Here is a 25,669-nt window from a genome sequence, read left to right as displayed (position 1 = left end):
GCAGATCCGACTACAAGCCAACGAAATGAAGATAAAAAATTTCAGAGGTGGGCCATTCTGGTGTCACAAATTTATGAAACGAAAAGGACTGTACATCTGACAGAGTGGAGAAGTGTGAAAACATCCACGATCACCAACGGATTTCAAAGGGCTGGACTGCTGCTTGATGGAGATGAGGACACCGCCACGGCCCTTCAGAGGGTGTTCGACTCCAACACTGACAACGAGAATTTTTTTGGTTTTGAAAGCCGACACTGGAGAAGAGGACTTTGGTGGTTTTAGTGCGCAGGAAGAAGAGAAAGATGGTGGTGAATGACTGACTTTTCTTCTTGTTAAAGCCATGTTACTGCACCTGAGCCTAAAAGGTAGGCCGAATCGTTTTTTCTGGTGTGCTGTAGGTTATTGTTATGTACTACTACATTTGTTACTCGTTCTTGTAATTACCGGTACTTGTACATAAAAAGTTGTGCAAATATGTACCGGTAACTTGTTTTTCAAAATATTAATACAAGGGATGTGTTCCCAAACAGCCATCTCTTTCCTGACAATCCCCTTTGTGCATATTCTCTTACATATGGTAAGTAAACATTAAAGCACCTGCGGCTTTTAGTCAGGTGCGGCTGATGTAGGTACAAAACAGGATTTTCCCCTGATTTTAGCTTGTGCGGCTAATATTCAGGTGCGCTTTGTAGTCCGGAAAGTACGATAATTTAATTTCAAGGGGAAATTAAGTCTCACTGAGGTTAAAGGCCAAAGAATAAAAGTGGGTTTTAAGACGCAATTTAAAATTGGACAGTGAAGGGGCCTCTCTAACGTGCAAGGGCAAATTATTCCATAATTTTGGAGCCACGATAAAGAAGGCCCGCTCCCCTCTGAGCTTCCTCCTGGATCTCAGTACCTCCAGGGGCAGCTGACCTGGGAGACCGACAGGGTGTGTGGAGATGAAGAAGCTCAGAGAGGTAAGGCGGGGCAAGACTGTGAACATAAGAATTTTAAAATTAACTCTAAAAGACACAGGGAGCCAGTGCAGTGAGGCTGGAACAGGGGTTATATGCTCTATTTTAAAAGTTCCTGTTAGGAGTCATGAAGCAGCGTTTTGAACCAGCTGCAGACTTGAGAGCAATGACTGACTGACCCCCACGTAAAGTGCGTTACAGTAGTCCAGGCGCGAAGAAATAAAAGCATGGATCACTGTTTCAAGGTGCTGCCTTGAAAGAAAAGATTTTACTCTTGTCAGTCGCCTTAAATGATAAAAACTGGACTTCACCACTGCTCTGATTTGGTTGTCCAATTTAAAATCACCATCCAACTTAAAACCACGATCAGTAACAACAGGTTTAAGATAAACTTCCAGGGGTCCCAAATCTACAGAGAAGGACTCGCAGGGACCACTGGGTCCAAACACCAACAACTCTGTTTTCTTTTCATTAAAATTTAAAAAGTTTAGAGCCAACCAAGCTTTAATGTCATCTAGGCATGTTGTGAGAGGTTTTATGGAGATGCCACCCTTCTGCTTCAGGGGCAAATAAATTTGGATGCCATTATCATCTAGAAAATCTTTCAGTTGACTAAAAACAATTTTCTCTAAAACCTTGGAAAGTAAAGGGAGCTTGGAAGTAGGCCTATAGTTCGCTAAAACTGTGTGATCAAGGCCAGGTTTCTTAAGCAGTGGCTGCACTAGTGCATGTTTGAAACTTGCAGGAACCACACCAGAAGACAGACTGCTGTACCTTCTCTCTGTATTTAGACTCATTGTTGTTGGTGATGAGACCCACCACTGTTGTGTCATCTGCAAACTTGATCATGTGATTTGAGCTGTACTGTGCAGTACAGTCATGTGTTAGCAAGGTGAACAGCAGTGGACTAAGCACACAGCCCTGTGGTGATCCTGTACTCAGTCTGTGTTATTTCCTATGGAGACAGACTGGGACCTGTCAGTTAGGAAGTCCAAGATCCAGTTGCAGAGAGTGATGTTTATTCCCAGTAGGTCCAACTTCTTTACCAGCCTCTGGGGAATGACAGTGTTGAATGCTGAGCTGAAGTCATTAAACAGCTATCTGACATAAGTGTCCTTTTTGTTGAGATGGGAGAGAGAAAGGTGAACAGCAGACGAGATGGCATGATTTCTGGAGCGGTTTGGGCAGTAGGCAAACTGTAGCAGCTCCAGATTTGGTGGAAGGTGAGTTTTCATGTGCCTCAATACCAGCCTCTCAAAGCACTTTGCGATGATGGGTGTAAGTGTCACCAGCCGGTAGTCATTGAGGCAGGAAACAGTGGCACTTCTTTGGCACTCGGGTGATTTTTGTAGTTTTGATGCATAGATCAGTGGTGTATTTAAGATTGTCCAATCTGGGGGAGGGGTGAAGCCTTGTATGCTGAATGTTTGAGTAAACAAGGTCTAACATGCTGTCCCCTCTTGTCGCAAAGTCAATGTTCTAATGAAATTTGGGCAGAACTGATTTTTATCAGGTATCTCTCCCTCCTTTTTTGTGACATTGGCAGGACTTTTGTTTTGTTGTAATTATAAAAGACCAAATTGGTTGTGAGAGTTGATCATTCAAGATCAGCTTAGCAGACAAAACACAGTTTAAGTGTCATGGTGAGCTGTGCTGGAGGCTAGAGTAGGGCCCAAATACAGGACTCTGAGACAATATTAACTTAAAGAGGCAGCTTTTTTTGATATAGTAATTACATAAAGCAAAGTACAAGACAAAACACTAAAAGAAGCAAACAAAAGATAAACTTGAACTCAGATCTTGGCAACTGAAGCACTCATAACCAGATATAACTGAGAGAACATGAAAGACACTCTATGGCACAGCTACTATGGAGAACATGACAAAGAACAGAGGGCACCCATGAAGGATAACGAGGAGATGGGTAACAGGTGTGAACACAGCTGGGACTAATCAGTCATGGCCAGACACAGAGGAAGGAAAACCGGTTACACTTTGTTTTCTTTTATTTTTCAATACCAAACTGTCATAATACACATAGGTACATATAGAAATGATCTTTTTCTTTTTTACAGCATATAAAAAAAAAACATAAATGGGATGAGTACCTGAATACCCCCACTCCCTCCCAATAATGTAAAAATGAATATGTTACAGAGGAAATGAATTAACCCATACAAAATATACAAAAAAAAGCAAGAACAAGAAATCAACAATAAGATAGTAGTGCGTATCCTTATAGTTTAATATTAACATTAATAAATATTGATATAAATCTTAACAAATATTAAGAGTAGTAACAATATTAATATTAATATTACTGAATCCCTGCTCAGCGGTTGAAACAAATTAATAATGCTGGAATATCTTTAAATAAAGCATTCTTATAAGGTAGAACAGCCACTGCCGGGAATAGCAGAACAATTTGTACACTGTCATATGGTGGACTACAGAGAGAGTTCTACTTTTCTAAGTATTTAAGTAATGGTTTCCAGTGAGTAAAAAAAAAAAATAAATCTATTGGATGAGCCTCTGATGGAGAATTTTATCTTCTCCAATTTTAAGAGTCCTAAGATATCCTGTAGCCACACTTTAATTAATGGTGGCTGAGATGATTTCCACAACAACAAAATTATTTTTTTAGCGATGAGAGAAGCAAAGGCCATAAGGTTATTTTGAATAGTTGTAGTATGAAGGTTATTTGGTGGTTTTCCAAATATAGCGATATGTGGAGTCGGAATCAATTTTATACCCAATATATCTGAAATTATTTTGAAGAATTGATGCCAAAATTCAGACAACCTAGGGCACGCCCAGGACATATGAGTAAGATTGCAAGGTATCTGTGAGCATCTGTTACATTTATCATCAAATTTATCTGGGTAAAATGTTGACAGTTTTTCTTTACAGTAGTGTAATCTGTGGAAAATTTTAAATTGTATTAATGAAAGTCTGGCACAACTACAAGACAAATTAATGGCCCCTACCGCTCCATCCCACAACAACTCAGAAAAACTCATATGGAGTTCTGACTCCCATTTCATCTTGGTACTGTTTAAAAGAGATTCACTAAAATCGGATTTAATGAAATTAAAGCGAGTAACTAGTTCGTTAAAACTTGCAAAAACCTCATTTACGTATAGATCATCAGTACCTTTATGTTCTAAAACAGAGAATCTTAAGTCAATCTTTGCTGGAACAAATAAGTGATTGTGGCAGATCGGGGTTGCAAGAGGGAGGGTGAGCCAACCAAAGTGTCAAATTTTTAATGTTTCAGTAACAACTGGGTTGGAAGACCGGTTTAATAGGGATGATTGTGAGGTATCACATGCTAAAGCAAGTAATGACGAGGAACAGGAGGCTGCTTCACTCTGGCACCAATTAGTATAGGGAGACATACACCACAATAATGTATTATACGTGTTAGATGCCCAATAACACAGCTTTATTGCTGGAGGGAAACGGCGAAACAAACTGATAAGAAACTACACTGGGAAGCAATACACTAGCACACAGAGAAACACACGGCCATGAATGAGGGAGAATGCGACACTGAACAGAGGGAGACACAGACATAAATACACAGAGATTTAACGAGGGAGGTGGGAGCACATGGGGAACACAGCTGACACAGATAATCATAACGAGACAGGGCAGGAGCAACACAACATGACACATACTGACGGGAGACTGTCAAAGTAAAACAGGAAGTACACAGAGGCGCAGACAGGAGGAGAGAGGGAGCACAGGGAGAGCACAGACATAACGGGCTGGGGAAAACGTGGAATAAAACACGAGGGGAAACGAGGGCTCACAGATACAAAGAGGGGCACACAGGGGGTAAAAGTCACAAAGGGAAGTCAAATAAGGAACAAAATTCAAAAATACATGAAACTAAGAATGCTGGGCCAACATGGCCCAGGATCATGACACCTCCAGCTGATCTATCCCCATAAAGAAGCGAGCGAGCCCTTGGACGTTTACCGGCCCAAATAAATGATGAAATAGTGTCATTTATAGTTCTGAAATAATTAGACAGACAAATGGGCAAACTTTGAAATACATATAGATATCTAGGTAATGCATTCATTTTAACATGCATTAACGTCTAAGGTGCACCATCAACACTAAACACAAACATGAAAGCAATGTTATGTGATTTGATTATTTTCATTTTATGTGCACATCAAAATGTGTGTAAATGTGTTGCTAGGCAACCAGGAGTGCCACAGTTGTTTTACATTGATTTCTACACGGTGAAAATATCTCCTGTGGTAATTCTAGATTGAAATGGTCATAGTTTATTTTTCCCACACATCCCCAAATTCTCTATATGGTGATAGGAGAAGCTGTGTTACTGTTGTGGATTTTTATGACATATATATCATACACTGGACATATATTCACATGTACACTATGCAATCATATATATACACAGATTCTCTCTCTCTCTCTCTCTCTCTATATATATATATATATATATATATATATATATATATATATATAAATAAAACACCCAGCACGCCCCTGCGGGCGGTTTATCCTTCAAGCTCGGGTCCTCTACCAGAGGCCTGGGAGCTTGAGGGTCCTGCGCAGTATCTTTGCTGTTCCCAGGACTGCGCTCTTCTGGACAGAGATCTCCGATGTTGTTCCCAGGATCTGCTGGAGCCACTCGCCTAGCTTGGGAGTCACCGCACCTAGTGCTCCGATTACCACGGGGACCACCGTTACCTTCACCCTCCACATCCTCTCGAGCTCTTCTCTGAGCCCTTGGTATTTCTCCAGCTTCTCGTGTTCCTTCTTCCTGATATTGCTGTCATTCGGAACCGCTACATCGATCACTACGGCCGTCTTCTTCTGTTTGTCTACCACCACTATGTCCGGTTGGTTAGCCACCACCATTTTGTCCGTCTGTAGTCAACTGAAAGATTTTCTAGATGATAATGGCATCCAAATTTATTTGCCCCTGAAGCAGAAGGGTGGCATCTCCATAAAACCTCTCACAACATGCCTAGATGACATTAAAGCTTGGTTGGCTCTAAACTTTTTAAATTTTAATGAAAAGAAAACAGAGTTGTTGGTGTTTGGACCCAGTGGTCCCTGCGAGTCCTCCTCTGTAGATTTGGGACCCCTGGAAGTTTATCTTAAACCTGTTGTTACTGATCGTGGTTTTAAGTTGGATGGTGATTTTAAATTGGACAACCAAATCAGAGCAGTGGTGAAGTCCAGTTTTTATCATTTAAGGCGACTGACAAGAGTAAAATCTTTTCTTTCAAGGCAGCACCTTGAAACAGTGATCCATGCTTTTATTTCTTCGCGCCTGGACTACTGTAACACACTTTACGTGGGGGTCAGTCAGTCATTGCTCTCAAGTCTGCAGCTGGTTCAAAACGCTGCTTCATGACTCCTAACAGGAACTTTTAAAATAGAGCATATAACCCCTGTCCCAGCCTCACTGCACTGGCTCCCTGTGTCTTTTAGAGTTAATTTTAAAATTCTTATGTTCACAGTCTTGCCCCGCCTTACCTCTCTGAGCTTCTTCATCTCCACACACCCTATCGGTCTCCCAGGTCAGCTGCCCCTGGAGGTACTGAGATCCAGGAGGAAGCTCAGAGGGGAGCGGGCCTTCTTTATCGTGGCTCCAAAATGATGGAATAATTTGCCCTTGCACGTTAGAGAGGCCCCTTCACTGTCCAATTTTAAATTGCGTCTGAAAACCCACTTTTATTCTTTGGCCTTTAACCTCAGTGAGACTTAATTTTCCCTTGAAATTAAATTATCGTACTTTCCGGACTACAAAGCGCACCTGAATATTAGCCGCACAAGCTAAAATCAGGGGAAAATCCTGTTTTGTACCTACATCAGCCGCACCTGACTAAAAGCCGCAGGTGCTTTAATGTTTACTTACCATATGTAAGAGAATATGCACAAAGGGGATTGTCAGGAAAGAGATGGCTGTTTGGGAACACATCCCTTGTATTAATATTTTGAAAAACAAGTTACTGGTACATATTTGCATAACTTTTTACATATATGTACAAGTACCGGTAATTACAAGAACGAAACATGTACTCTGCTTTATAAACGAGTAACAAATGTAGTTGACAAGACTTCACTCCTGCTGATCTGCCAGATCATTTTGTTCAAAGTATCTGGCAACAAGACAGATGAGCAGGTTGAGGGCGGGCAGTTTATCATCTTCCTGGCTGTCCAGCGTGCTGCGGAGCTGGGCGCATCTCCGTGCAAGCTGTCTGATGGATGAGTGAGCTTGACGCTACATGACGATTCGCGGCTCCGGGACTGACTCGTTGATGGATTTGTGAGGCAGGACGTTGGCACCGTTCAGGTAAAGCTCGTCATTGACGATCACGTCCTCCCCCAGCACCGTCACATTCTCCATACGCACCCACTGGCCGACTGACGAGCTCCACCCCACGATGCAGCTCTCCAGCCACGAGTGCGATCGAACCCTTGACCCTTTCAGCACCGTGCACCTCTTTATCCTCACGCCATCCTCCACAACAACGCCGGCGCCGATGGTGACATTCGGGCCGATGGTGCAGTTCTCCCCGATCTATGCTGTGGGATCAACCAAGACGTTGCCGAGGAAACCGGGGCCTGTACGTAATCTCTCAGGTGCGTGTTGTCGTACTGACTGGAGGTACATACACATCCCTGTCAGGAAGTCTTTAGGCTGGCCGATGTCCATCCAGAAACCTTGCAGCTCCATGGCATACAGCTGTCCCTCCCCTGCCATGACAGGAAATATTTCTTTTTCAATGGATGTTGGTCTCAGCTGGATCCTGCTGAGCATGCTCGGATTGAAGATGTACATGCCGGCATTAATTTTGTTGGAGACAAAGACCTGTGGTTTCTCCACAAAGCGATGGATCCTCCCGCTGTCCGCCTCATACACCACCACACCGTACTTAGAGGGCTCTTCCACCCGTGTTACCACAATGGTTCCCTCCTTGCCGTGGTTGCGGTGGAACTGCAGCAGATCTTTGAACGGAAAATCACAGATGACGTCGTGAGTTGAAAACGAAGAACGGCTCACTGTCATCATTCAGAAAACAAAAAAAAACATATACAGAATGTACTACAAGGACAGAAGCTATGACTTGTCTGAAGACCTGACAGGAAACACTGCTTTACTCCCTGCACAATTAAATCATCCACCTCTGTATGCACAACCCAGATGTGACTGCTGCAGTAAATCTTGGGCATCTCTGTTTAGTCTCCTTGGTTTCTGTCCCATCTTGGATTCAGTCTGAATCTCCCTCCTCTGCTCCGATGGCTCCGGCCAACTCCTCTTCATGGCAACGCAGACAATCACGGATGAGTTCAGCAATGGCTCTCTGTGTTCTCCTCTCCAACTTCTCCAGTTTCTTTGCCACATCGCGCTTTAGATCCCAGTCTGGTTTTCTTGGGGCAAGATTGGCTAAATCCACTTCCTCAATGATGGGCTCTGGATTATAATTTACTTTATCTTCCACTGATGCTGGATTGGCCTTAGGCACCGGTATTTCCTTTAGCTCTTCATCCTCTGGAGCGTAATTCCTCAATGTCAGTTCTCTGTGTTCCTCTTGAGTGGCCTCTTCTAATGTGGCTTTTTTGCTCTCTGGCTCACAATCGTCCTGCTCTCGCCCATGAAGCTGTTTCTCTCTTAGCGCCTTTAGCCTCTCCTTCCTCTTTAGAGCCTGCTCCTGCCGAGTCTTGCCGCGTCCACTCATTTTAACAAGTTCTTTTCTTCGTAGTATCGAGACTAAGAGAAAATGTGGCCCGATCAGCTCAAAACCTCGCTTATATTTCTGCAGGGCGCGGGCGGATTCGTCACGCACCAATCGCAGAGAGGCTTGCGGCAGCGCGCAAATTCAATGCACTTTTCTCCAATGAGCAGCACACACCGAGGCGGGGCGATGCTACACGTGGAGCCCGTCACCAATCACGAGCCGGAGCGGCACCGCGTCACAGCCAGTCACACACTTTAAGAGCAGCGAGTCTCCTCTGTTCGCTACATTTTCTGCTCTTATTACAGGGAAAGAATAGTGAGGAAGAATGGCACGAACCAAGCAGACTGCTCGCAAGTCTACTGGCGGTAAAGCCCCCAGGAAGCAGCTGGCTACCAAGGCCGTCCGTAAGAGCGCCCCGGCCACCGGAGGTGTCAAGAAGCCCCACCGTTATAGGCCTGGTACCGTGGCTCTGCGAGAGATCCGCCGTTACCAGAAATCCACCGAGCTGCTGATCCGCAAGCTGCCCTTCCAGCGCCTGGTGCGCGAGATCGCTCAGGACTTCAAGACCGACCTGCGCTTCCAGAGACATCCAGCTGGCTCGCTGCATCCGCGGAGAGAGAGCTTAAGCTGCACGCTCTCCTACCAACAACGGCTCTTTTCAGAGCCACCTCACTCACACCAAGAGCTCGCTCCTTTATTCTTATTCTTAGTATAGTTTTTAAAATTGAATCTTATGCTCACACTTCAATCTTCATGCTGTTTCTATTCCTGAAATTACAGTTGGCATCAACATGGAATTCACTGACTTCAGTTACGAAATTTATATTTATTAAAGTATTTTTCTAAGAAACCTGTTAGTCACTTAAACTCAAGTTCACTCATAAAATGTGTCCTTCATAATAACGTTACAGGCTATGCTAGGCTTTGGCCCACATCAGTCTGAAATTGTATGTAACCATGAATAACGTTTTGGAAACTAACTGCACAACAGGCAGCACTATTAGTTCTCTCAGTCTCCCACAGTAGCATTTCCAATTTTGATTGAAACTGTCAGAGAAAACGGCAGCCTCGAGCAGGCCAGGATATTAGTTTACAGAGGCTGTTAAAAGTATGTGTCTAACGTTAAAATGTTGGTGCCACAATAATTTCATCCTAATGGTGCTGACATATTCATAGGGTTCATTTTTGAGACAAAATATCATGAGGTAGTCATGATTTTGCAAATATTCCACCTTGGAGTGCACTTTGCACAAATTGTTTTAATAATGGTGTAGTGGTGGAGTAATGGTGATACAAGAATCACAGGTGAAGTTGGATGATGACTTGGTGGTTCATGACTGTATTTGAAGCACATGTGTGACTGCATGTATGTGGAATGGCTCACTGTTATTCATCAGGTGACAGAGGCAGCTCTGCCATGTTGTAGCTCGGACAGAGGTGAAGAGGCGAGGTCACAGGTGACTGACTGATGATTTGGTGCTATAGATTAACTAGTATTTATTATCATGACAATTGTTAGGCTGCTGATGTAAATTGTTTCATTAGTGTATATTTGACAAAGAATCTGAATTGACATGTCTCACTTTTTATATGGCACGAATCCATGTGTTATTTTATCAGGTAGCAATATGTCCTAGTGCAGTCAGAGGGGAAGAGCCAGGCCCAAAGGTGAGGCACATCAAGCACACAATAATTTTAATCTGAGGATAAAACGCATGTACTGAGGCTGAAAGAAGCTTCAGTGCTCTCACAAGACTAAAAAGATGGCTAAGGTCAACAATGACTCAAATGAGATTAAACAATCCTGATGTATGCCATGTCCACCAGGAGAGACTGGACAGTATAGATGTAAAACAAATATGCCAGCAGTTTATCTCAGTTAACAAGAGGAGCAGGCGTGTGTTTGGCTCCTTCACATGCACATTGAGTTGTTGTGTGGGACACCAGTAGTCCATGTCTTTTGCTGTAACAGTAGTTCATGTTGAGAATAAAACATCCCAGCTCACTGATTTGATCGGGGCAATATTGTGCCTAAAATGTTGCATCGTTTTGCCGGTAATCGTAGCTAAGGGGTTTTATGGACAAAAACCACCAGGTTATTCAGTGTTCCCTTAGTGCTAATGTGTTAGAGATGTTGGTGCACTATAACTGAACTAATGTTATTAAGTCCTTAAAGTCATATTCTTTTATTGTCATGACTGTATTTGAAGCTATTTTTATGTTTGTATGATACCTGATTTATATGGAATATGGCTGAAGTAAACTAAAGCCTAAAATACTTAGTCAGTCATTTGTTTAATAGTAATTTAACATATAATTCACATATAAAACTATGAACTGTAATTTTAAATGATTTAAAAGCATGAAGAATAGCATATGTAGGCAAGTATATTTCTCCTTTTTTTTTTTTCTCAAGAAGCGACAAAAAGGAAAAAAGGAACAGGGCAGGGTTCAGTGGTTGAATCATCCGTCCCCACCAATGCCAAAACCAAATCTACGCCCTTGCTATGTGTTGTAACCAATGACTATGATGTAACTGTACAAAGTGTGTCAGTCTCTTGTCAGCCCACTAGCCCAGACACCGACCAAACCCCTACCCCAGGTTTAGCTGGTTTCAGCTTCATGTTTGTTTTCTTTTTTGTCCCTGTCAAGTTTGTGCATCTTAGTCTCTGTCTCAGTGTTTGTTTCCTGTTTTATTTCTGTCTTATTTTGGCCCTTTGTGCATTTAAACCCTTAGTTGGGAATAAATGTGGACTTTCTGCTTCAGAAGATAAAGGTCAGTTTTGCGATTTATGAAGTTTGCCCTTTAATCTGGATTTTGGCTCAGCTTCCAGCTACACTGTGACATAACTATGGCAATGATGAGATACAGATCTCCAGTGAAGGTGTCACCATGATGAGCAAAGCAAGGCTTCATGAAAGATTTGAAGTGTTTGTGATTCAAAACAATCTGAAACCATCTCCACAGTGGCACCTGCTGGACAATTTGGCTATTGTCATCTCTTGATCATATTCTCTGAAATGGTGACACAGACAAGTTCTGCACAACTCCAAACAAAACCACTTATCATACCAGACCATCCATAACTCTGATCATCACATTTTGGAGAAATCCTCAAAGAAACAAGGCACCTTGCCTTTTATTGGATAGTAATAGTGAAAATGAAGAGTAAAGTGCAGAGGAAGAGGGAGACGGGGAAGACATGCAGCAAAGGGCCGCAGGTTGGACTCGAACTCAATTCGCTGTTTTCCACTGAGCTAAACTGGCCCCCGTGTTTGGTTGACTTTTAGGTTTTCTAGCACTTCTAGTTTTACTAAACTGAAAAGTAACTGAAAACGGCTAAATCACCAAAACACACACTTCACAGAGGAGGAGCAAGCAGCCACCAGACAAAGCTCACCAAGGTGGGAGAGTTGACAGGACACACCCACACAAGGTCATTAAAAATTCCCCTCTCGCCCCTGCGGGCGGTCTATCGTTTAAGGTCCTCTACCAGAGGCCTGGGAGCTTGAGGGTCCTGCGCAGTATCTTAGCTGTTCCTAGGGCTGTGCTCTTCTAGAAAGATCTCAGATGTTGATCCTGGGATCTGCTGGAGCCACTCGTCTAGCTTGGGAGTCACTGCACAAAGCACTCTGATTACCACTGGGACCACTGTTATTTTCACCCTCCACATCTTCTCTGAGCCCTTGGTATTTCTCCAGCTTTTCGTGTTCCTTCTTCCTGATGTTGCTGTCATTCAGAAGTCCCACAGGATCTTAGCTCGGTCATTCTCAACTACCTTCAACTCTCCCAGTTTGACTTCCAGGCCACACTCAGCACAGATGTTTCTGTATACTAAGCCGGCCACTTGGTTATGGCGTACCGTGTAGATGCCTGCTAGCACCTTGCACCCTGCTGTTATGTGCTGCATTTGTCATGAACAGGCTATGTGCTGGCATTGGAGGACCCAAATGCAGACTTTGGCTACGTTCACACTGCAGGGGAAAGCGCATCAAATCCGACTTTTTTGACCCTATGCGACCCATATCGATCATGGTATGACAGTGTGAACAGCACAAATCCAATATTTTCAAATCCGACCCAGGTCACTTTCGTATGTGGTACTGAATTCGATACATATCTAATGTTTTAGAAAGCGACTGCTGTTTGAATGGCCATGTCACCTTAAATCCATCTTCTACTTCACTGACACAAGACAGACGCCAATTATCAGCGCCGGAGAAGAGCCCGAGAAGACATCGTGAACGCTTCCTGGCCATCCCGTGTAGATGTCAGTGAAACTGTTGGGAAGACAATGTTGGAGAAACATGAACATTTTATTTGTACTGTATAATCTGCAGATTCTGACAGAAATCTGCAACTATCCTTTGAAGCACTGCTCCTCTAAAACAGCAATAAGGATAATTATTAGGCCATATGTAAATAACAAAATAACTTTAAAACTTAAAGAAAAATTGGGAAACGTAAAGTCCGAAACAAGTCTTTATATTAAGAGCCATCATTCAAACAATACTGTTTGGTCTGAGTCTAAACAGAGCGCGTTGTTTTATTTGTAGTGTGAACAAGCAGACAAAGAAATCGGATTTGATCAAAAAATCAGAATTAAACATTAAGACCTGCAGTGTGAACGTAGCCTAACAGAGGCGAAGAGTAAACAAAAAAACCCCACAGCTTTATTTGCTGGATGAGAGCTACACTAGGAAATAATATAACCTAACACACAGCAAGGGAAACATGGGGCTTAAATATACTGAGGGATAATGAGGGAATGAGACACTGGAGGAGAGCACAGCTGGGAGAAATGAAACGTGACGGGACCAAGGGGAGGCAAAACTTGAAACACTGGCATGAGACAAGGGAACGTCAAAGTAAAACAGGAAGTATAACACAAAGATGTGGACTTGACATTGAACAAAGGGAACACGGAGCACAGAGACAGGAGTGAAAGAAGACATGACTGATTGGGGAACAAGATAATAAACATGAAGACTGAACTAAACCTACCTAACTGAGAACTGTTTCAGGCAAAACCCAGCAGACTACTGTGTTTATACCAAGGAGGCAGGACATGGCAAGGTGATCACCTGGGTGGATAATTGCAGCTGGCAATGAAAAGGAAATGAAGGATGTGAAAGAAATGCTTTCAGTCCGATTTAAAATGAAAGACTTGGGCAGACTTCAGCATTTTCTGGGTATTGATTTCACTCAGTCTGAGGGATGTATAACAATGTCACAAGAAACATATCGTTAGCTTGATAGCATAATTGCCTTAGTCATTTTTTTGTGTTTTCGGAAAACAAGAAAAAACTAATTTTCTAAATATCACATGCATATTTTTAATTGATATTTTCACAGAACATTTAAGTATATGTGAGGAAAAGTATGGAAAAAGAACAAAACCCAACATCATTTCTTTTGTCTAATAAAAGTGACTTAGGCAGATTATGCCTATGACTTAGGCAGTTTTTCTTCAAACTATAAAATGAACATGACATACTATAATGTAACCATAACACACTGTAACTTTTCAATTTTAATCACAAAATGGCAGCTAGAGTAAGGAGACTTACTCACTTCACCTCACCCACCCATTAATTTGCAGAGGAGGCCTGTAGGCTCATAAAAGAGGTGTGCGTGTGTCTATGTGTGTTTGTATCTGTCTGTGTGTGTTTGTCTCTCTCTTCTCTCTCTTTCTCTTCGTGTGCGGGTGTGTGTGTGTGCGTGTGTGTGTGTGTGTGTGTGTGTGTGTGTGTGTGTGTGTGTACTATTTGGTAGGCTATGTATACTACTGATGAGGAAGATCATCATAGTACTTGTGGGCCACTCTTGGTAGTACATTTTTCATTGACTGTAAGTCACTGTATTTCCTCAGGGTGATGGGCAACTGAGCAGGAAAGAGTGGGATCCACTTGAATGGCTTGTTGTCGGGTATGCTGATGCGCCGAGGCAGGTCTTCCCAGTCAGATTCAAAATCCAGCTTGTACCTGATCCGTCCATCAGTCAAGTACTGCAAAGCCCGTCTGCAGCCTTTTCAGCTTGAGCCTGACTCTTCAATCTCAAGTGTGTAGCAAGAGCATCCTCATCTGTATTTCCTACCTTGGCGCTTACACAGATGTCACATTGGTCTTTTTTTGGAATGAACACAGAGTAATCCTGCTCTCCAAAAACCTTCCGAAAGTATGTCTCACTCACAGCACGCTTTCCATTCTCATTGGCAGCATTCTGGTATTCCTTGTGAAGCTCTCTCAAAACTGTTCCTGGCTCCAGGAACTTCTTGTTCTGATAAGAGGGAACCTGGCGGCAGTAATGGGATGGGACTGTAGGTATTCCAGAGAGCCACTCTTTCAGGAAGGCCTGGTCTCCATCTGATATTGGCATATGAGGACCAGTCTTGTTGATCTTGGGGTTGGGCTGGGTATGAGTGTTGGGTTTCATGCCTGCAGTTAACCATGATCCAATGGTTCTCAGGGCAATACCAAGTGTGGAACAGAAAAGATTTTTGCACACAGGTATTTTGCATCTATCTGAGAGTTGCAGGTGGTATAGCAGAGATGTTGTTCTCCTTGAATCAACACCACCTTTCTTCTGTTTTATGGGCACATTTTCAACAACAGTCTGGATATACACCTTGCGTGTCTCCCAGGAAGGCATGGACCAGAAATTGTTGAAGATTCCTCTTCTCTCAACTTCAGTCAGTAGCTCACAACTTCTTTTCGTTGACTTGAAGCAGTGCTGTGATGTGCATGGTGGGCCCATGGCCTTTGGTGGTCTCTCCTGTCCCATTGTATTCTTGTAATTCTCTCCCTTCAGACGCTTTTCTTTGATGACATTTTTCTTCCACGTATGGGGCAGTGGACGCTTGTGACGAACAGCAGAAGTGCTGGGGGTTGGACTGGCTTCCTCTTCCTCTGCTTCCACCTCCCCTCCTTCCTCTTCCTCCCCTTCATCTTCGTCTCCTTCCCCTTTCTTTTCCTCTCCTTCATCTTCCTCTCCTTCTCCTTCCTTTTCCTCTCCTTCCCCTTCCTTTTCTTCTCCTTCATCTTCGTCTCCTTCCCCTTTCTTTTCCTCTCCTTCATCTTCCTCTCCTTCTCCTTCCTTTTCCTCTCCTTCCCCTTCCTTTTCTTCTCCTTCATCTTCCTCTCCTTCCCCTTTCTTTTCCTCTCCTTCATCTTCCTCTCCTTCCTCTGGCTGCTTATCAGTCTGTTGCCCCATATCAACATAATTTCCTCCTTCTCCCTCATCTATATCCACCAACTCCTCTAAGTTCACATCAACTTCCTTTCCTGATGATACAACAGAAAATAAAATGCTGTTGGAGTATCTTAAAATGGTAAATCAAGATGACATCTAAATCTACTTGTGTAGTCAAAATGTCTGCTATGTAAAAAAAAAAAAAAAAATCAATTTGTACTATTAATATCAAATCAAATCAATTTATTTTTGTATAGCCCAAAATCACAACAACAGTCGCCTCAAAGGGCTACATGAATATTACTGGCAATAGAGTTCAACCAGTATCAGTCATTTGAACACAGTCAATATAAAGTCCAATTTAACAATTAACAATGAACCCAGGGCGTCCCCCGTCCTTAGACTCTCCTCCTAATAAAAAGCAAATGTTTGAAACATAATATAATTTGCAAACTTGCTGAAAATGCTCAAATTGCCTTTGAAATTGCCAAAGATTTACTCTGGTAGCATGCTGCTGTTAGCTAGCTGCTAGCTTGTACTACATTACTATGCTAATGCTACACTACTAACGCTAATGTTAGCTAGCCATCATACTTTGTTTGCAACAAAAAAGTAATCTTTTAACATGGTCATAACCTCTTTGATTGAATGAAAATACATTTAGTGACCAAAAAACTAAAAAAATATGAACTTTTACCAGATGTAAATGAATCAAAAAGAAGAGCAAGGGCTTCACTTGCGGTCAACCTCTTCTTCTTATCAGCCATTTTGCATACATCAAAACTGCCTAAGTCAAATTGATTGTAGCAAAACTGCCTAAGTCCAATGGTAAAACTGCCTAAGTCAAATGAATGACTTAGGCAAGTATGTTTTTTGACTCTTATGAGTGTTGTGATTGGCCAATGACATAGGCAGACGGACAGGATGATGCAGCAGTGGTAGGGGAGTAAAGTTAGGCAAAAATCTCAATTTGACCAAAAAATGACTTAGGCACTTATGCTATGAAGCTAACGATATGTCAATAAGATACTGATGAGGTTTAACATGAAGAACTGTAAACCCAGAGTAACTCCCTGTGATCAAAGGTGAGAGATGTGAGGACGTATAGAGAGGCTGTAGGCAGTCTTATATACCTCACATCAGGTACCCGTCCCACCTGTCAGTATATTTGTATTTGTATCTATTATTGCTCTTAATTGGTTCTGTGAAGCACTTTGGCATACCTCTGGTTTTTAAATGTGCTATTTAAATAAAGTTTTATTGTATTGTGTTGTAGAGCACAAACTAAGTATTTAAATCAGAATAAAAACAAAATGCTGAAGTATCCATTTTTAAACTAATTTTAAAACCAGCATTTATTTATTTTTTCACATTTTTAAATGCCAACATCAAGTCATGTGACAAAATATTTCAAAATATATCTAAAAATTCACAATACATTTAAGCTTCATGTGTAACAATTAAAGCTCTCAAAGTGCGGCCCTGCAGGCTGATGGTGGCCCTCGACTGTAACCAGAGACATTTCATTGATCAACAGTTCAAGTTAAACTGTGACTCAGTGCAGAACAACATTTCTATTTAACCTCTTCCGTTGCAGCAGTCAGGGCAGTGTCGACCTTCCTCACAGTGTCAGAAAGCTGCTGTCAGCTCACACCTTACTGATGGCTGACTGCAAAACTACAAACCAAAGCGAAAATGAAAAATCAGCAACATAAACCAATATCATGTGAACACACACATTTAAAACATTAATAGTTACTGAGTTTTTGTGAGTTTTTTTCTTCCTGTGACGCTTTTAATCACATGCTGGCACCTTTAACAAAATCCTTTCTCAGCATAACCCATTTTTTAGTTCGTCTCACACAAAGAGAAATTTGTTTGACTCTTTCTGCTCTTTGGCCTGAACAGTTATTCTGACAAAGAGAAGCATCAGCGTTTGCAGTGGATTAGATGCAGTGAAATAAAAGGGTAAGTGTGCTGTCGCAAAAGGCAGGCTTCACAACACCCACTGCCAAATTCAAACATACAAAGGTCTCAAAGAGCATTAAATACTATCCCTAGCTTTCGTTTTTGAAATAATTTTGTGCTTCACGAACTTGGTGCAAAGCTGGATTATTCAAAATGAGGTGTCAGCCAGTACCTATGACAAGCTATGACACATTCTTTATTTATTTCTAACTACCGAGTTAGAATAAAGAACACAAACACAACAGCACTACATTATTGAGCTTCATACCCCTGAAAATTTTTACAATTTCATGCCCCAACTTGGATTAAAAACATGGTTTTGAACCACGATTATTCACACACGTGTCCCTGATGAATGACTGCTCAGATTTTTTCAACACTTTCAATGTGGGGTGCATGGGTACACATTTGGGGTGCTGTAAACTGCACACAGATGATACCAACACTTTGGCCTGTTATGAGCCCTTTAGTATTGCCACCATGTTCCCTCTAATTTTTCATGTGTCTGAGCGAACACACAAACTCCCTGAGCGGTCCCGTGGACCACTGTGAGCAACAGCAGACGTGTGACTGTGGTCACGCCAGCAGTGAATCCATCCAAGTTACATGGTTTATTAAAATAATCAAATTACAGCATTTACATTTATGTTAGACTACTTTTAATTAACTGCTTTAGCCCACTTACAATGAAAATTTGAAAAAAAAAAATTGTTCATGACCTGTGTAGTATGTTAACACTATTGGAAGTAAAAATAACTTGAACTCCAATTTTCAAAACACAACTTTCTTTTTTTTTCTTTTTTCTGTTTTTTTTTATAAAGCTCTGACTTGTATTATGAGTCTGTGGTGTGGTTGAGAGTCCTGTAACTCTCTGTCTGCAAATACAGTTTATAATGACCAATGTTGGGCAATTAATTACATAGTTACTTCTTCAAAAAAGTTATTGAGTTTTGCAAACAACAACGTTTTTTGCAGCTGTTTATCAAAAAATGCAGCCAAGGCATTTTTTAAATAAACATTTCAAACTATTTACAGAACAATCCGGTGTTCTGCATCAAATTTGATGCCACACAAATTATTTGTGCCACTCCAAAACAACACACTAACTTTAGACTCCAAACAAACGTCGCAAATCTCTCATATCTCAAAACACCGCTGTCACTTCTAAAACCTGCCCCCTTCCTAAACCACTAAATGCCATGTTGCCATATCATTTTTTTGATTGGTCGACATAGTACATTTTTCCAACAATAAGAAAGGGTGGGGTTATTTTTGGTTTTGGTTTTGCAGGTGGAGAGAGAGCTTTCCTTATAAAACGCAGTTTTTACCGTTTCTTCCTGCAGTAAATATAAATACAATCAATGGCAGTATTCAGGAAAACAAAGAAACAAACATTGCATATATATATATTATAACTGCTCCTGAAGGTTTTTCATGTTCGAAGTAGAATAAAGGGCCATGCTCCAACTGATGTTCAGCCAGTATTTTAATCTTCTTTTCACCAGCAAACACCGTGAAAAACTATGGTGAAATGATCAATGAAAAACACGGATATTACATCAGCAGAACAAAAATTACAACTCAAATAAAACATACACACGAAGTAAATGCACCAACATACCGTGTGCGCCTTTCTACTGAACATTCATGAGCAATTGTAGTCCATATCTTCTATATTTCCACCCTTTACACAGGCCAGCATTCTCTTTCTGGCTCGAGCCTTCAGTCTCTGGTGACACGTGCGCTTAATTGAGCCTCACCCCAAAGCATGCGCACCACAAAGCGCCACACTCAGGCCCACCAGTAGGTGGCGACAACACAACATGAATCCAGATTAAACACCAAATTTTGAACATTGCAATCACATAATAATTACATTCCAATGCGACGGCTACATATATATTTTTTTTTATCATAACTCTGGTTTCACGTGCCTATCAACACAATTTAAAAACTGTTACAAAGTCCACACATCAAGTGTACTTGACTCTGCTGTATGCTGTGTAAATGTGACTTTTGAGCTGGGTGAAATCCGTGAAGCAGAAATTATATATTGCATTGCTAATCATCGGTTGTGGCCAATCAAATTGTATGGTCCGACTATAAATAGTAGCTGCTATTTTGATTCATTTATTTATTTATTTATATTTATTTTTGGTTGATTAAGGCTGTTCGTACTACTGGTATGTTTGTGGAGTCGGATTAACCACAGAGGACGTATTTGATTTCCCGTTTCGGGTCTATTAATAAGTTGTGTTTTTACTCTGAAGGCCTAAAGTAGAGGTGACTGGGTGCCCTGGTGGTGGGATATTCCGTGGTTCGTGATTATTTATGCATTCGCCCACTGGTAATCCAGGCTCTGAATCAGTTAACAGTACACGTGCAAATACATGATTGCATCTTCTGATGTCTGTTTTAAATAGCTGTCAATAAATTCGTTATTTTACTCCCAATCACGGCTCTGGCTCAAGTGTTACAAACCTTAGAAACTATGTAAATGAACAGGAAGGCACTAACTATAGTTATATAGTTCATTTGCATAGTACATAGTATCTATAGATACTGTCTGTGTGAAACTCCCAGGTTGGCGTAGTCGGGTTTCCCCTGTGACTGTAAAGCTTTAAGCTCCCGATCGCCACAACACCATATTTGTGTTTGCAGAATCGATGGATTCTGGTCAGCTGTACATAGATAATCCTGACAATATACAGTAAACCCGAGTCTTAAAAAAAACGGAATTAACTGAATTTGAATAAATAATAAACAAATTTATTCACCTGTGTTTGAGCCTCAGGCATGGCACCATGCCCCTCCCATGTTTTAAATGTACGTTAGAATAGCATGCATCGTCTTGATGCATTCTCAATCATCCAGGAAAGTAAATCTCCAAAAGTTGATTCTGTTCATCTGGACGTAGCGTTTTGTGGGAGAAACGTTTCGTCACTCATCCAAGTGACTTTATCAGTCTCAGCTAACTGCAGGTTTCCAATCTTATAAACAGTACATTTGCATAATGACTGAAACCAGCCCACTGGAGGAACAATGGGCTGGGAGGTCAGTTCCTTAATCATAATTATGCAAATTCTCATGACCATTGATCAACACCACTGACCAAAACCCACTGATCAAAGACCACTGATCAGTGCATGGATCAACACAATAAGTGAGCGGGAGGAGTGAGGCGTGGGGTCTTCACACACCCCCGTTCTCTGTTCGCCATCTGGGGCAGGGGCTAGCCGTTTGGTCGGTGTCTGGGCTAGTGGGCTGACAAGACTGACACACTTTGTACAGTTACATCATAGTCACTGGTTACAACACATAGTGCCCCTCCCCTGCGACCCACGCACACACACACACAGCAGCACTAACGAGGTAAAGTCGGAAACGTAAAATACGAGCTTTATCGGTTTGTTTGTTCTGTCTCCAAACAGAAACCGTGAAAAGCAACAAAGCAGCATTATTAAACATGAAACCTATGACAGAAATATAGGCTACTCATGTGACTCCTCAAACAACTTACAGGTTTCTAAGACAAACCAAGATTATTATTATTAGTAGTAGTATTAGTATTATTGTATTGTATATTATTTATTGCTAGTTTCGTTTCGTTTTTGAATGGTCTGGCATAAGCATTTCACTGCATGTCGCACTATGTATGATTGTCTATGTGACAAATACAAATTGAATAAAATTTTAACTTTTAGATTTGATCTAAAATGGACCAGGAGAACAAGTTGATTTGAATAATGTGTTCATTAGTTTGTTCTGTTGCGGTGCATCATAAAGGTGAGCTGTAAATGTAGCACATAAAACACTTTTCAAAAAATAAAGAATTATTTAAAATATTGTCAAACTCTGTTGCAGATTGTTCAGTTAATATATTTAAAACAGATGACGTTCATCACGCTGTACAGATCGTGTTTGATTGTGTGTGTTGAGCATTTTGCACACTTTTGTCACAAATATAAACATTTTTTAAGGAAACAACGACGAAAAGTTTTCATGAGACGGTTGCTTTACTTGCAAAAGATAACAGTGCATATTTGCATGTACACATATGGATGTCTTACAATTTTTCTACAATGTTTTCATCTTATCTATATTGTTTTTATTATATTATCCCTCTGTCCAGCACTTTGAACGACACTTGATGTCTTTTAACTGTGCTATAAAGATGACTTGACTTGACAATAGAGAAACGAGGAAGCGGTGTCCTTTGCGTCATTCTATTCTCATCCATAACCCGCGTATTGGGCCAAAGCCTAGCATAGCCTGTAACGTTATTATGAAGGACACATTTTATGAGTGAACTTGAGTTTAAGTGACTAACAGGTTTCTTTGAAAAATACTTTATTAAATATAAATTTCGTAACTGAAGTCCGTGAATTCCATGTTGATGCCAACTGTAATTTCAGGAATAGAAACAGCATGAAGATTGAAGTGTGAGCATAAGATTCAATTTTAAAGACACTACTAACAATAAGAATAAAGGAGCGAGCTCTTGGTGTGAGTGAGTGAGGTGGCTCTGAAAAGAGCCGTTGTTGGTAGGAGAGCGTGCAGCTTAAGCTCTCTCTCCACGGATGCGGCGAGCCAGCTGGATGTAGCGAACAGAGGAGACTCGCTGCTCTTAAAGTGTGTGACTGGCTGTGACGCGGTGCCGCTCCGTGATTGGTGACGGGCTCCATGTGGAGCATCGCCCCGCCTCGGTGTGTGCTGCTCATTGGAGAAAAGTGCATTGAATTTGCGCGCTGCCGCAAGCCTCTCTGCGATTGGTGCGTGACGAATCCGCCCGCGCTCTGCGGAAATATAAGCGAGGCTTTGAGCGGATCGGGCCACATTTTCTCTTACTCTCGATGCTACGAAGAAAAGAACCAAAATGAGTGGACGCGGCAAGACTCGGGACTCATCAACAGAAAGTCCGGGCATGACTCCTGTGTTGCTGCTGGCAGTGTGTTTTCTCGGTGCGTGTGCCCTTTCACCTGTGGAGGACACAAACAGGCAGGAGCAGCTCCTCCTCAGGTCCCTGGGGCTCTCCGAGAGGCCGAGGCCTGCAGGGAGCCTCCAGCCCCTGCACCATGTCCCCTCCGCTCTCTGGAGGATGTTCCGGAGGGCCGAGAAGCTCCAGGCTCTGGAGAGCCAACCCTGCACGGTGTCAGAGTATGGAGTCCGCGGCAACATTGTCAGATACATCCAAGACCAAGGCAGGATGGTGTCTGGCTGGAGCAGCAGCTGTCGGGCTTGCCTGGAGAAGCATCTTTTCTTCAACATGTCCATCCTGCAGCCTGTGGAGATGCTATCTCTGGCTCAGCTGGAAATCAAGCTCCACTGGAAGCCCCTCAGTCCCGTGCAGCTGCTGCAAGGGTCCCAGGCCATTAGTGCCTCTCTTTATAAAGTGATCCGATCGACTTTGAAGGGAACTAATCCTAAGGCGAACCGCAGACTCCTGCTGTCCCAGTCGGTCCAGCTGCAGCCCGAGTCCACCTCCATCACCATGGATCTCACAGCGGTGGCAGAGAGCTGGTGCAAACCGGGGTCTAACTACGGCTTAATTTTAGAGTTGCTCTCTCTTGGACCACACCCGGAAGAGTTCTTTCTGTTTTACCCCGGTAACTCCCTCCCACTGGAACAAGACTTCACCTTCCCGTTGGTTCAGGCCTCACTAGTGGCTGTGTCCCTCAACCCAAATCGGTGTCGGTCCAGACAGAGGAGAAGCGCCATCCACATCCCCGTGACACCCAGCAATGTGTGTAAAGCTCGTCGCCTCTACATCAGTTTTAAAGATGTCGGCTGGCAGGACTGGGTAATCGCCCCGCAGGGCTTCATGGCCAACTACTGCCACGGGGAGTGTCCGTTCCCGCTCAGTGAGAGCCTGAACGGCACCAACCATGCCATCCTGCAGACCCTGGTGCATTCCTTGGATCCAGAGAACACGCCACAGCCCTGCTGCGTCCCCATCCGTCTCTCCTCGATCTCCATGCTCTACTATGACAACAATGACAATGTGGTGCTTCAGCATTACCAGGACATGGTGGTGGATGAATGCGGGTGTCGCTGAAGATGCTGGACGCTTCTGATTGGCCTCCGGTCACCAGATATTATCCTCTGATTCATTCAGCTACTTTATCCAGTGATGCGAGTCTAGAATTGTTGTTACTACAATTTTTTTTTTTTTAAAAGTGATTGTTTTTCAATATGTAATGGAATATGCTTGCAGACAGTAATTTTTAAAGAATTTAACCTATTTGCTCTTATTGAAAGCTTTTGTTTGTCTTTTGTTTGAAATAATGAAATAAAATTAGGAATTTAGTGTTTTTCAGTTTTAACAATGGCTTAAGTGGTCTGTTACACATCACTTGCAATACTGGGCGGCATCGATCCAATAGCATTTTCTGAGTCCAAGACCTAAAAGTGAGTTAAGTTTTGTTAACAAAAAGCAGATTTTAAGAACTATTTTGCTTTTAATTAGGAAAAAAAAAAAAAAAGCAATACTCGGGGCTCGATGGCAGCGAGGAGGAGCGAGCCCGGGGAGCCGTGAAGGATGCTCCAGGGGCCGTACAGCAGCCTGGACCGGGACCGGCTCCTCATCCGGCTGCCGTTCAAAAGCTTCGCCGTGGGGACGGTTCTGCTGCCGGTGACTGGCTTCATCTTCATAGCCTGCATCTTCATCTCCCTCTGGTACCACTATGAGGACGCGACGTACACGCACTGTAAGGTGTCCAACTACCTCCCGTCCATCAGCGGTGTGCCGCAGCGCTACATCTGGCGCGGCTGCATCGAGCTCCACTCGGCGCGGCGGTACCTGGTGGCCTTTGCCTACTTCAGCTTCTACCGCAGCCGCTTCGCCAACAGGCTGCCGGAGCTGCTGCTGAGCGGGCTGGCGCTCCTCTGCAGCCTCGCCGAGAACACCGGCCTGGTGATGCTCACGTACGTGTCGTCCACGGAAACCTACAGTGTTCATAAGTACGGGTTCATCACGTTCATAGGGAGCTCGCTGGTGCACATGCTCATTACGTGCTGGCTGTGGTACGTCATCAAGAGACACTACGTGAGACCAGAGGAAGTGACATCATATCACTGGAAGCTGCGTCTCTTCCTGTTCAACATCAGCTGCTGTGTGATCGCCGCCTACTTCTTCAGACGCCACAACAAATACTGTGAAGCAGGAATCTACTCTCTGTTCGCCGCCTTCGAGTACCTGGTGGTCTTCTCCAACATGGCCTTCCACATGACGGCCTTCTGAGACTTCGGGAGCAAAGAGGTGACCGTGGCCACGCCGCCGGAGGACAAACGATACTGAGCAGGAGGGGGCGGGCAGATATAGATATAAGGATAATGAAAACTGCGACTTGCCACATTACTGTTTGCTAAGTACTACCCTAAATGAACATCTAATAATATACCTGTTAAAAAGGCCATATTTATACTCCAAGCTATAAAATGTGTGATTATACATTTTGTTTATTTGCTAAAGGAACTAAAATTTTTGTCATTATCAAAGGTAAAGAGACAAAAGTGCAACAAGTTAAAATTTCAGTCATGTATTCCCATCAGATTCATGAAAGCCGTTGTAATTTGGGGTTTTCTGTGGGTTTTAATTAGTTCTTTGAAGTGTCCTTTTTCCAGGATCGATTATTGAGCATAATCAATCATATCAGACATACAGGATGTGCCTTTAATGGCTTAAAAAAACCCCCACAAGAATTGGGTGTATGAGAATTTCTAACTCTGGTTGTTTTCCTTTTAAGCATAGTCCACACATTTTCATTAGGGTCGGGGAAGGTGATTCCTGAAGCTTGCCTTATCTATTCCAAAACCAGGTT

At 42.6% G+C, this 25,669-nt stretch overlaps 1 protein-coding gene and 4 pseudogenes across 1 annotated transcript; 3 read left to right on the top strand and 2 right to left on the bottom strand.

Annotated features, from left to right (window-relative positions):
* Positions 1-7,230: 7,230 nt before the first annotated feature.
* On the bottom strand, positions 7,231-8,214 carry LOC146635775 (mannose-1-phosphate guanylyltransferase catalytic subunit beta pseudogene; annotated as a pseudogene).
* Positions 8,215-8,221: 7 nt separating this feature from the next.
* On the bottom strand, positions 8,222-8,689 carry LOC146635774 (coiled-coil domain-containing protein 12 pseudogene; annotated as a pseudogene).
* A 325-nt stretch (positions 8,690-9,014) lies between these two features.
* LOC146635773 (uncharacterized) lies at positions 9,015-9,404 on the top strand. Its single transcript, XM_085350210.1, has one exon. The coding sequence runs from the start codon at positions 9,015-9,017 to the stop codon at positions 9,402-9,404; it is 390 nt and encodes a 129-aa protein (XP_085206336.1).
* Positions 9,405-22,773: 13,369 nt separating this feature from the next.
* Positions 22,774-23,904, top strand: LOC146635772 (protein DVR-1 pseudogene; annotated as a pseudogene).
* A 483-nt stretch (positions 23,905-24,387) lies between these two features.
* On the top strand, positions 24,388-25,146 carry LOC146635771 (acyltransferase PGAP2 pseudogene; annotated as a pseudogene).
* The last annotated feature ends 523 nt before the right edge of the window (positions 25,147-25,669 follow it).

The sequence above is a fragment of the Diplotaxodon limnothrissa genome, linkage group LG3 (assembly GCF_057381915.1).
Source record: "Diplotaxodon limnothrissa isolate DT_005_m linkage group LG3, D_limnothrissa_male_GT1.1, whole genome shotgun sequence".
NCBI lineage: Eukaryota > Metazoa > Chordata > Actinopteri > Cichliformes > Cichlidae > Diplotaxodon > Diplotaxodon limnothrissa.
Note: the sequence above shows the minus strand (reverse complement) of the source record. Positions and strands in the feature narration are given on the sequence as shown.